Source organism: Garra rufa, chromosome 3 (assembly GCF_049309525.1).
Source record: "Garra rufa chromosome 3, GarRuf1.0, whole genome shotgun sequence".
Lineage (NCBI taxonomy): Eukaryota > Metazoa > Chordata > Actinopteri > Cypriniformes > Cyprinidae > Garra > Garra rufa.
The window spans coordinates 63,570,324-63,583,808 of NC_133363.1; the positions used below are offsets into that span (position 1 = coordinate 63,570,324).

The 13,485-nt window shown below is 34.4% G+C and overlaps 1 protein-coding gene and 1 pseudogene across 1 annotated transcript in view; one reads left to right on the plus strand and one right to left on the minus strand.

Moving 5' to 3' along the window:
- Window positions 1-670: 670 nt before the first annotated feature.
- LOC141331729 (uncharacterized) lies at window positions 671-2,083 on the minus strand (annotated as a pseudogene).
- A 989-nt stretch (window positions 2,084-3,072) lies between these two features.
- Window positions 3,073-13,485, plus strand: part of LOC141331450 (uncharacterized) — a 36,882-nt gene continuing 26,469 nt past the window's right edge. The window contains exon 1 of the mRNA XM_073836500.1: window positions 3,073-3,126. Coding sequence (XP_073692601.1) covers window positions 3,093-3,126 — 34 coding nt within the window. The 5' untranslated portion in view covers window positions 3,073-3,092. The remainder of the gene's footprint in view (window positions 3,127-13,485) is intronic.

Genomic DNA, 13,485 nt, shown 5'->3' on the forward strand with positions numbered 1-13,485 from the left:
GGTGAATATAATCTGATAATCAATGGATAATTAACCATAGCAACAAATTAGACATCTAATGAGTAACAAAGGGAACTAATTTATAAACAAAGACCATCAGAAACAGAGCAAACAAAGTGAAAACGAAACCAAAACAGAAAAAAAAAAAAAACCACAATATATATATAGCTGTTTATTATATTGTAAACCTCCATTTTACATTTAAGGCCAGTTAGATATAGCAAATAAGTGACAGATTATTATTAAACCATAATTAGTTTTTTTTTGTTTTTTTTCATGATTAACACAAACATTTAAGAATATGAACATGTATTAAAATATGATTACCTTGGTAAAGTGTATTAATAACACATCAATCTGTAAGTAAGAAGAATATTTCTCTGTATTTTCCCTGTATTCCGGGCCCGGAACCCTTCCGCAGGACAGCACGCCAAAATATGCTTATTACTCGCTCAAGCAGATTAGATGTAAGGGTGAACTCGTGAATATGTACTTAAAAAAAAAAAAAAAAAAAAAAACACAGTAAAAGCTAATTGTTAAACAAACCTACACTTCTACGTAATAAAAAACATTTGTGTATAATAAATGTATTTCCTGAATGCAAGCATACCTATATGTTTAACCCCTTAGCACTCCAATGTTCCACCCACTGAACGTTTTGACAGGAATGCTAAGGTGTTAAACTATTTTAATCATTGTCTAATTCCCTTTCTTCCTCGACCAATACTATAAATACATTTAGTTCCTCTCTTGTTGTCTGTATTTCCCTCTGGACATTGCAAAGCTCTTGATGTGTTCTCCTCATCTCTGCAATGGATTTGAGCACACTGGATTTGACCTTTTCTGGATCATCTACTTTTCCCTGTCTCATCTGGTGAATGTCCACAGAATCCATCACTATGAAGGGCGACATCAAGTAAGACCAAGAGTCCACTTAACACACCTGAGACCGCTTCTGCTACTACTCGTCCTACTCTTGCAGTTTGAGTAACTCTGCTAACATTTGCCAACAGACCTAAATTCATGAGTTGTGTTGCACAAAAAAACATTTCTTGTGTCTAAATTGCATGATATTTGTACATTGTCCAAAGCTGAGTTGCCAGAAAAATCATTGAACTTTGTGATTTTTCTCAGTACCATTCTCAATGTATTCAATGGTGTGAGAATTGGTTCACTTACAGATGTATACTTTTGCTGAATTTGTTCAAGGCTCTCTCTGAATGACTTTTGTTGTACGGTATTAGTAAAGGTGGATACAGCACCTGTTACTCCACCTGCAACTCCAACTCCAACACCAACACCAGTAATAATCAGAGATGAACCGAGAGAGAATGGTGCCAAAATTAAACCAACTAATGCAGTGATTCCTCCAGCTGCTCCAATAACAGATCCTGACAGACTCCCCGCTGTGGAGCTGAAATGTGCAGACTCCATCGAATCTGTTATTCTTCCCCACTCACTAACTAAAACCCCAATGTCTTTAAAGTGATTGTTGTAGGCCTTGTCAAAGGTGTTGATAGACCTAACGGCACTCTGTAGCAGTGCCTTTGGAATTCTCCTGTTTCTCTTCACTGCATCATTCAGGAATGGTTTTGCTAGAATCTCTTCAGCTGAAGGTCTATCTTTAGCGTCACGGCTGAGCATTTGTTTGATTAATTCTCTCAGTTCTACTGAGTATATCTCTGAGATATGAGGAGGGTTTCCTGTCAAGCTGAGTGCATGGAATATCTGACGCTGCATGACATCTGCCTGTAGAGGGGTTGAAGAATAAAAAAGAAACAAAGGAAAATAACTGGATATAATTGAAAACAGTTTTAAAAAAACTCAGAATAACAATACACAGAACAATCACTGTAACACTGACAAGATCTGACAAAGAAAAAAAACAAACACAGGGCAAACTAGACTAGGGGTAGACAACATTGAACCCGGAGAGCCACTATTCTTCAGATTTGAGCTCCAACCCTGAAAAAAGACAAAAACTCACCTGCCTGTAACTTTGGTAATTCTCCAGACACTGATTAGGTTGTCGGGTGTATTTGTTTATGATTGGAACTGAACTCTGCAGGACAGCTACTCTCATGGACCATTGTTACATATATGTTATAATAATATCCATTTTTGAGGTGTCCTCTTCTATAAAGGGCATTGTATACAGTACACTGCAGAGACAATGACATTTAACAGTAAAGGCATATTTAAATGTTATTTTCATTTATGAAGAATTATAAGTGTGTAGTTTATACACATTTGTTTAAAATAGCCTAGCAGATTGTTCACAAGACGTAGGCAAACATGTTGTGTTGTTTACAGAAAGGGAAGCACGTTCTGATCATTATTCTGTTGCACTGCTTGTTCGATAACTGTTGTTGGTTTCATTTTAGTTTTAATTTATTTAAATATTTTTTTATATATTTTTGTTTTTATTTTCGTCTTATTTTTGGTTTTAGTTTATGAAAATAAGTTTGCAGACATGCGAGTGTTCATTTAACACTGGGCTTTTTGCTGTGTACCATGAAAAAGCACTGAACTCTGGGCTTATAGATTATAAAAGGTAATTAAACCATCAAGTAATACTTTTTATAATGTTGCATTTGTATAACGTATTTTTCACAGTTATGCACTTAATTAAATGGAATACAGAGAAGGACATTCATTTGGGGACTATATACACAGTCAACTGGATCAGAGCAAATTTCTATGAACCAAGGGACTTAGATTTACATTTATTAATTTAGCAGATGATTTTATCCAAAGTGACTCACAATTGGGGAATACAACAAACGATTCATCCTAAAGAGGCATAACTACGGTGCCCGCCAGGGGACACCTTCGGTTCACTTATGTTTGTCGTGGCCACGAGATATTAATTTGTGGGAAAGTCATATTAACTCGTGGGAACGTGATATTATGTCGTGGCCACGACAAACATAAGTGAACCGAAGGTGTCCCCTGGCGGGCACCGTATTTAAGTGATTGGTCCTCTAGAGACTTTTATTTTGATGGCAAAAATGCTGGTAAGTGAGATTTGCCAAAAAAGAAAGAAGTTTATTTTGAAGTGCGGCTCAAGCAAAAGCAGATGACGCTCGCAAATGGATGAACTGACGGAATCACGGAGCAACGGAGGTAAATAAGAGACATAAAACAGCGAAATGGTTAAGTAAGGACATACAGTTTTAGTGGAACATTGTGTGTGTTGTGTTTTCGTCACTGGATGATTAATTTATTTGGGTAGATTAGACTGTGAATTGAAACTGAGGGACAGTTGAGTCATGTTAAGACTTGATGTGCATCACATCTGTCCCGTGGTTTTTGTTCAACGCATGCACAGTAATTTCCTCTTCTATTGTGTTAAATACAGACTAAATTAAGGACATACGGCTTTCTAAAACAAATATTTCTAAAGAAGTCGGAGAGACTTGTTTCGCCACTTTCATTCAACATTGAATAGCTTGAGTGTAAAACGTTTGTGTTTGTGATCTTTAGTCTGTTGTAAAATGGACTTATTTTATAAGGTGGTGTCGTTTAACCCTTGTGCGTTCCTATGTTACACATAGATGCAAAATGGACAAAAATGTCCAAAAACTGTCATGAAAATATGATTTATTAATATTTTTTTCCACTTTCACTGATGTCGATTTTTAACCAGCGTCTGTTCTATCCATAGATACCGAACATTCATTAATTTTCAGAATTTTAACCCTTCAAATGCTGGTTTGTTTACATAATGCCACAGGTGTGGGGTTTTTTTTATGAAAAAATGAAGCTTATTAGCTTCTTGGGTGTGTCAGTGAAGAACAACAACATTCATTTTGAGGCATTTATAATTTTTATGTAGTGTCAGATTTAAAAAAACAAACAAACAAAAAAAAACAAAAACAACAACTAACATTTAGGTCCATAATGGACAAAAAAGACAATGTCAAAAAACTGCCATAGAAATGTTATATATTATTTTTTTTTTTTTTCCACTTTTACTGACTGTTTTTGTTTGTTTTTTTATCAGCATCTCTTCTATTCATAATTACCAAACATTCATTCATTTTCAGAATTGTAGTGCATTTGAAAAGCTGGTTTCTTTACATAATGCTCGCTGTCAGTGGGCAACACTAGCTCCAGAGCTTCCTCTGCTGAGTAACGTCTCTTCATCTTGCAAGAAATGACATGACCAAGCTCTCAAGCAACAAATATACAGTACAGACCAAAAGTTTGGACACACAGTTTTGTCCAAACTTTTGGTCTGTACTGTAGATATGAATTCAAATGAAAAAATCTTGTGAAATATCTTTCAGGTGGTCAAATAGCAAAGAGCAAATAGTGGAGCTCTGCAGCCACCTACTGGTTAAAGTTATTTGTAGTTGTTCGTTTTACTTTTAAAACTGGATTTTCCAAAAAATGGGCAAAAATCTTACACTAAACCATGTGAAATTATCCATGTTATCCCCATGTATTAAAGTTAGAAATGTGGGTCTTTTATACAATGATTTTTACATAAAAAAGCAGTTTTTGTATAAAATCCATTTAAAAAATATTTATTTATCAATTGATATATATTTAAAAAATATCACTAACCCACTGAAAACTGCACAAATGTAGAGTAAAAACTTCAATAAACAGAAAAATATACAGTACAGGCCAAAAGTTTTAACACATTTGAATGAGAAGGTGTGTCCAAACTTTTGGTCTGTACTGTATATAGGTTTTGCTTTGCGAACACCTGTTTGGCTGTGCGAACACTCAAACTTTGTATAAAATCTACCAGACTAAACAATCAGCATTTTTTGTGGTGAAAACAACAACAATGTGTTTAGGGGCTTCTGAACTTCTACATCAAATTCAAGCTCACCTTTTATCTCAGTACAAAAACAATAACAAATGAAAAAGAGCAATCAAGGATTAAAATGTGTGTTTGGGTGAAAAAGAAAAATCCTCAAAGCTCAATAACTTTCTTTGACCTGATTCACAGCTTTCACATGGCCCTATGACCCTGCCAAGGGTGTGACTCATATACATGGAGTGGGATTTTTGATTGCCAGTACAATATCATTTCTTTCAAACTAATTACACCCATAACATTTTCAGTAAACACATGCAAACCACACTCTGACATCCTTACCAACATACCCATAGCTGCATTATTGTTCTAATTGACTCTATAATAGACTGTAACATGCATACGCAGAAAACACAAAAAAGCGAGTATTTCTTTTATATACCAAATTTGAAAAAATGGCACAATCTAGTAAAAAATGGTAAAAATGTAAAATTTGAAGCCTTGCAGATAGAATGAATGCCTATTAGCAAATATTGCATCATTTTATAGTCAAATGGCCCTGGGTTAAAAAAAAAATGCTGTTTTAATGGGTTTCAATGTGGACATTTTTGTCCTTAAGGTCCTGAGTGTGAGTATTTTTTGTACGGAGGGTAAAATAGATTTTTTGAATTAAATGAGGGTAAAATATTACAATTTCAATAAAAATACACACATGAGCCAAGATGTATGCAGTTGGCATTAACACAGGCACACTTAAAACAAAAAACAAAACTGAAATAGACAAAAATGTCCATAAGGTCGCACAAGGGTTAAGGTTATTACGCAGTTTATGAAAATGGTCAGCTGAGTATGACTGATAGTAGGGCCGCTGGAAGAGATAAAGAGGATTGGAAGAGATAAAGAAGCTGTTTAACTCTTGCGCCAAATTCACACTGCAAAGGTGGCACAGGAGCGTTTAGTGGTATTTAAGTGTCTTTACACAGACTGTTTAATGCTGCTCAGAGGTTGCATTAATACATTATCACTGGATTTTGTGAGCCTTAATGCCATATGATGTCATGTATAGCAAATTGTGATGTAATGTGTAATCCGAAGAGTTAATAAATTGAAGAGAAACAACTTTTTTGGGGGGATAAAATGACAAATTTTAAATTATTTGATCTTTTTTAAAATGGGTTGATTTGGATATTATATTGCATTAAGGATAAGTGTTTTAATTGTACCCTGGCACAACTGGAGTGCAACTGGAACATATTTACTCCTTGTCTTTATGAAATGTGTGTGGAAATATTAACTATTTATTGGTATTATTGATCATAATTTCTTTTTGAGGCAATTTGAAGAAATATCACATGACAGGATTGCATGTTTTTAAAAACTGCAATTGCTTACAGTACATTTAGTTTGATTTATGAGTACATTTAAGTAATGTAAGATGTTAGTCCTTTAATTAGACAGAGGTTGTGCTGCTTTTTTTGTATATCCGTCCTGCTAAGTGCCAATATTGCATTTGGTTGTTTCAGCTTTTACAGTGTGTTGCAGAGCCAATGCAAAGAAAATAAACAGGAAAAAATGCAAGCGTCAGCGCAAAAGCAAAGAGCAAGCCCCCAAAATGCTGTAAGAGAAAGTTTTTATGTATTACTCAAATTACAGTTTTTCTCAATTGCTAAAACACTATAACCAGTCTTTTGAACTAAAATTTCAAAACTATAACGCCATTTTTGAAAAAGCACACCCATTTCCCTAAACAATAAACACTATTCCCTGCTTTGACACATGAGTTATATTTGGTGAACTGTTACTGCAAAACTCTACACACAAACCCCTACATTTCTCAGTGCTTACACCATGTGGTCATTTAGAAAGCACAAGCATTCAACATTGTTCACTCAATCTGTGAAGTTTGAGCTCAATTAGCACACAATTACCCAACTGGAAACACTAGGAGTCAAAATTTAGCACACACCAATCAGAACCTAAAAGAAGCCAAAGTCAGCTTACAGTTTTTCTCAGTCACTTTGGTGCATTTCTCAGATCAGAAATGAAATTGTCAAAACTACTTGTTCAACATCCACATCATCTAGTCTCTTGTGCACATCATAAAAAGCTTCTCATTCTTCTGATCAAGTTGTGATTGCTTTGGTACATTCATACAACTGATTAGATACATTTGTCTGCGGTTTCCCACATTATCAGTTGCTATTGTCATGTTGCTCAAAATGTATGATATAGTTCTCTGTGCAATAGTTTGACCCCTCAAAACATCAAGTCATTAGCTCATCGTATGATCATTACCTAAATGCAAAATTTTTGATCTAGTTGTTATAAACTGTCAATCATATATTCTACACATTTCTATTAGACTTTTTGTAAATTTGCCATGAATTATTCAAGTGAATCTTGACTTTCACTAATGAAGATAATGTATATCAACCAATGATAAAGCAGTTCTCTGAAATAGCTCAAAGGTACATCTCTTGAACCTTCAATTGGAAAGCATACTGTATATAGACAGAGGACAACGCAGGAGTTACAAAATCTGACAGTAGACTTTCTAATTTTTATTTTTACCTTTGTGCCCATATTTCTTTTTCTTTGCTGTTTCACAATGACACTGTAATGCATTTTTTTTTTCTCAGACCACTAGTACAGTACAAGTGTAACTGTGAATCCTATCTTTTTCAATCAGTATCCCACATACAGTAATGTGTAATTTTGAAGAGGAAGAGTAGGAGGTGAAAGAGGAAGAGGAGGAGAAGAAGGTGGATGACAACGACAACGTGGTAGAGACAGAGGGAGGGCAAGGGCGAGAAAACAAGCAGTCTCCTATATTTTAGTTGATGAGTGCCAGGGTTGGATCAGGCATGCAAGAGGATTTGACCCCTGCTGCCTGGCCAGGGCTAATTTAGCCTGTGATGCTGAAGAGGTTCTTTGGCCTGTCCCAGACCAAAGACAGGATTCTGGGCAGAAAAATTATATTTTGTTGTTGTTTGCTGTTTTGTACTGTACTCTACAGTACATTAAATTAAGGAATAAAACACTTGCAAAGGCATAGATTTGTTGTTTTCATCATGTGAAAAGTTTTTTATTTGGATTGTTTTGGTTGTATTGTTTTGAATTTATCTCATCAGTGTGTAAAACTGTGTTGTAGTGTGTGTGTGTTTTTGAGGATTTGTGTGTCATGTCTGAGAGCAAAGTTTGGTTTTTCAGCAAGATTGTGTTGTTTTGAGTAGAGAGCTTCATTTTGACCTCAATATAAGAAGTTTGGGGAATTGAGTTAGGAGTTGTGGATTTGTGTTTAGAGTTTCGCAAATAAGAGGCATAATTTCAAGAAATGTGTTTAAGCAATTGAGAAAAACTGTAATCAGAATTACTGGATGTTAATACAAATATGTAATTACTGTACTATGAAGCAAAGTGTTTTATGAGCAAAACCTGTGTATGCTCATGTTGCACAAACTATTAAGGGGAGACACTGCAGGCAAAAACGCTGTTTGTTTGTTTGTTTGTTTGTTTGTTTGTTTGTTTGTTTCATGCACCTATCAAATTTGAGATTTAGGGCTTTTTGGTTTTTCATAAAGTATTTTTTTAGACTAGTGGAAAGAAAACATCAGAAAAACACTGTTAAGTGTTTCTTTTATAGCACTTTATCTATTTGTGTCAATAGATTTCAATTACAATTTTTAGATTACAATGCCTATGTTTTCTCAAAATGAGTTTTTTCTCCTACACTGAGCCATAAATCTCCACTTCAGTAGCGCTTACACGCACCAAACTTGACATTTTTATTCCTGTCTATATCCTTAAGGTTTTTACGTAGGTATTTGTTCATATATAATTTGCTTGATTTTAGACATTTTATTCCCCCAAAAATGGTTTAAAAAAAAAAATAAAATAAATTGTGTTTCCTGTCTGTTCTGTTTTTTTTTTTTTTTTTTTTTTATCTGAATTATGGCGTGACAAAATGAGATACCCAAAACCCCCTCTGTAAAAACTTTTGCCTCTGATGTCAAAAAAAAAAAATAAATAAATAAACAAGAATTTTGAAACTGGCTTCATCCAGTGTTTAGATTTTTGTTCTACAAATGTATGCAAATTAGCGCATATTTCAATAAATAATGCCTCATTTGCATATTTAAACATCTAACATTTTAGAAAACTTGTAATACAGTATGCGTGAATCAGATCACTCATAAGACTGTTGTTGTGAATCAGTTCAGTGTAACACTACTTGTTGGCTTTGTGTTCTGCCGATGAAGTCTGAGCATTGAGACATATGCATCTTTGACTATACAGTCAATTCTGCTCCTTTTATCATCATAAAACCTTTGTTCATTGGATTATTCCCACACTGTAAAAAGTTTTCACCAGTTTCAACTTAAAAACTTAAGTTTAGCAGCTGCCTTAAGATTTTAAGTTAAATCAACTTAAGTAATTTAAACTCACAAGTTATGTCAACTCATTTTGGTTGTAAAAAGTTAAAATGACTTGTAGGTTTAAGCTGATTTAATTTAAAATCTTAAGGCAGCTGCTGAACTTAGGTTTTTAAGTTGAATCTGGTGAACACTTTTTACAGTGCATATACCACCCATCCACTCATCACTCAAAGCATTCTGGGAACCAAAATCTGAAGGAAAAAAACAGAAAAAGGTTGATGAAGGTTTCTGGTTCCCAGAATGCTTTGCAGTAGGTTGTTATTTTATAGTTTTATTCTGTAAAGACAAAGACTTGTTAATGTTTAATGTTCATTTAACTTTGAACAAACTGTTGCCAGTAAATAACATAAATTAAAAATCTACAGTAAGTTACTGGCAACCAGCTGCAGAACTACAGCAAATTTTTTACAGTGAATGTAGTTGGAGTCAATGTAGTAGAGGCTAGACGTTTGAAAACAACAAGTAATGGGGAGAAATGTGATAGTTTAGCAGTTATGCTAAAAATTGACAGTGAAAGGCTACCATCAAGAGTATACATTGGATTTATGAGTTATGAACTCAGGCCATATGTTCCTCCGCCTCTGAGATGCTTCAAGTGTCAAAAGTATGGGCATGTAGCGGCAGTGTGTAGGGGCAAACAAAGATGTGGAAGGTGTGCAGGTGAACATGAGTATGGAAAATGTGACGAAGGAGCTAAATTAAAGTGTTGCAATTGTGGAGGGGAGCACAGCTCAGCATATCGTGGATGTGAAGTCAGTAAGAAAGCAGCAGAAGTCCAGAGAGTGAAAACTGCACAAGGGATTTCATATGCTGAAGCAGTGAGAAGAGTACCTGGTGAAGTAGAGAGGCCAAAGGAAAAAGTTACAGAGGGTAACATGATAAATTCATGTTCTGGATGTGCCATGATTAAGGAAGATACACTGATAGTGGGAAAAAATGACTTTATTTTATTAATTGTTGATGTGATTAATTGTACAGCGCAGACTGAGAAGAAGACTGAGAAGATCAAGATAATAGTGAGATCAGCCGAGAAATATCTCGGAATCAAAGGTCTGGGAAAAGAAACAGTGGAAAGAATGTTAGGTGGGGGAACCACTAGTTCTCAAGCATGGGATGGAGATTTTGCAGTACATTAAATATACTGCAATGGAATGCAAGAAGTTTGGTTGCCAATGGTCAGGAATTTAAACAGTTCATATCAAATTTACAGGATAAACCTCATGTCATATGCATACAAGAAACATGGTTAAAGCCAGAATGGGATTTTGTCATAAATGGGTATAATGACATAAGGAATGACAGGAAAGACAAAATAGGTGGTGGTGTAGCAATTTTATTACAGAATGAAATTAAATATAATGTAATTAATATAGGAAAAGAGCAAGAGTCACTAATGGTGAAGATTTGGGTAGGACAAGATGATATTACAATTATTAATTATTATAACCCATGTGAAAGGTTATATTATGATAAACTGAGCAATGTTGGTGGATTAATACAGGATAAAATGATATGGTGTGGTGATTTTAATGCACACAGTACATTATGGGGTAGTAACTGCACAGATAGAAATGGTGCAAGTATAGAAGAATTTATAGATGAGAAAAAATTAGTGTGTATAATGATGGAAGAGGAACTAGATATAACAGTTCTCAAAATAAAGAAAGTGTAGTTGATTTAACTCTAACATCAAGGGAGATAGCAAGTATCGCGAAATGGGAGGTTCTAAATAGAACTTTAATTGGTAGTGATCATTATCCAATAATGATTAAAGTTGGAATAGAAGTATATCAAGATGAGTTAAAGAAAATATCAAAATGGAATTTTAATAAAGCAGACTGGAATAAATTTCAGATACTTAATAAAATTAAATATGAAGAGCTTTTTAAAAATCCTATAACTGAGGTGAATGAGTTCAATGAAAAGTTGGTGTCATTAATTATACAGTCAGCAGAGGAAACTATTCCAAGAAGTGTAGAGGGTCAAAGGAGAAAAAGTGTTCCTTGGTGGAATGAAAATTGTAGTAAAGCTATTAAAAATAGGAATAAGGCTTTTAGAAAATTAAAAAAAAAACGTCATTCATTGGATACATTAATTGAGTATAAAAGGGCACAAGAAATAGTTCGGAAAAACATAAGAACAGCTAAACGAGTTTATTGGAAGAATTACTGCAATACTATAGGTAGAGAGACTCAATTATCAGATATATGGGGAATGATTAAAAGAATGAGTGGTATAAAAATTTTGCTCCCTTCCTAGGTTGACCTGCCTCCTTAGGACGAATCACTTGTTGCATCCCCAATTGTAAGTCGCTTTGGATAAAAGCGTCTGCTAAATGAATAAATGTAAATGTAAATGTAAATGTAAAAAGAAAATATGAATTACCAGTGTTATGTCAAAATGGGAAAATGGCAATTAGTAGTATTGAAAAGGCAGAGATTTTGGTGCAGGTGCTAGTGAAGATACAAAGCTCTGAAAATTTATCAGATGCAGATAAACAAGAAAGGATTAATACAATTGCTTTAAATCGTAATATAACTGATAGAAGAACTTCGATAGGAAAGGATTATGACTTACCATTTAATATGTTTGAATTAAAGAAAGCTATTTTAAGTTCGAGGAAAACATCTCCGGGGAAAGATAATATCTGTTATACAATGTTAGCTCATATGAAGATAATATGCTGAATGTAGTACTAAAGCTTTTTAATATAGTATGGGAAATAGGGAAAATTCCATCAGCATGGAAGCAGTCAGTTATTGTGCCAATTTTAAAGCCTGGAAAAGATGCATCTGATCCTACAAATTATAGACCAATAGCCTTAACTTCTCAGTTAGGGAAAACAATGGAAAGGATGGTTACAGATCGACTTACATTTATCCTAGAAAGTAAAAACTTGCTCTCACCATATCAAAGTGGTTTCCGTAAAGGTAGAAACACTATGGATGCTATATTATGTCTTAAATCAGAGATTAGGAAAGCTCAGACAAACAAAGAATGTGTAGTAGCTGTTTTCTTTGATATTGAAAAAGCATACGATATGTTGTGGAAAGAAGGACTCCTTATTAAATTAAATAAGTTAGGTGTAGGGGGTAGGATGTATAATTGGGTATTAGACTTTTTATTTGGTAGAACTATTGAAATAAGAGTTGGTAAGGAATTTTCAAGTATGCTATGCTATTCTATATTGTAGAAAATGGTACACCACAAGGTAGTGTATGTAGTCCGTTGCTGTTTAATATAATGATTAATGACATTTTTAAAGAAATTGATCATAGTATAGGAAAATCATTATATGCGGATAATGGGGCTCTTTGGATTAGAGGAAGAAATGTGGAATATATGCAAAAGAAAATGCAGAAAGCAATTTTGGTTGTGGAACAATGGTCACATAAATGGGGTTTTAAAATATCAAAAACTAAATCTCAGGTAATTTGTTTTTCTAAGCAACATTAGAGAATTTCACTAAACTTATACGGCCATGAACTTGAACAAGTTAGGGTCATCCGATTTCTTGGAGTACTATTTGATGAAAAACTCACTTGGAGACGACAAATAGAAAAAATAAGATCAAAGTGTAAGAAAATTAGCAATATCTTGCGTTGTTTGTCAGGATTAGATTGGGGAGCAACTAGGTCTTCCTTGAGGAATATATACTGGGCTCTTATGAGGTCAACATTTGACTACGGTTCAATTGCTTACATGTCAGCAGCTGAAACTAACCTTAAGAAATTAGACATAGAACAAGCCCAAGCTCTTAGAATATGCAGTGGAGCTTTTAAAACATCTCCGGTTGCGGCAATGCAGGTAGAAACTGGGGAGATGCCACTGAGTATTAGAAGGCTGAAACTTATGCTTTCATACTGGGTTAATCTACAAGGACATAGTGAGTTACATCCTGCAAAGAACATACTAAAGGAGTGTTGGGAACATAAATCTAATTTCAGGAGCTTTGGATGGATAGGAAATATTAAAGCAAGGATAGCTTGTCTTCACTCTATTCAGTATTGTCCTACTGTCCCATACTCAGAAATACCCCCTTGGATATTTATAATGCCATTAGTTGACTTGCAGTTACAAAAAAGAAATTAAAAGGAAAATGAAGCTAATGCCTGTCTGGAACATAGTACAAAGCTATATAGAGATGTGTTTTGCAAATAAAATAATAATATACACAGATGGTTCAAAGAACCCTGAAAATGGACACACAGGTGCTGCAGTGTACATCCCACAATGTGAGGAAATTGTTAAAAAGAGAACAACAGATCATCTCTC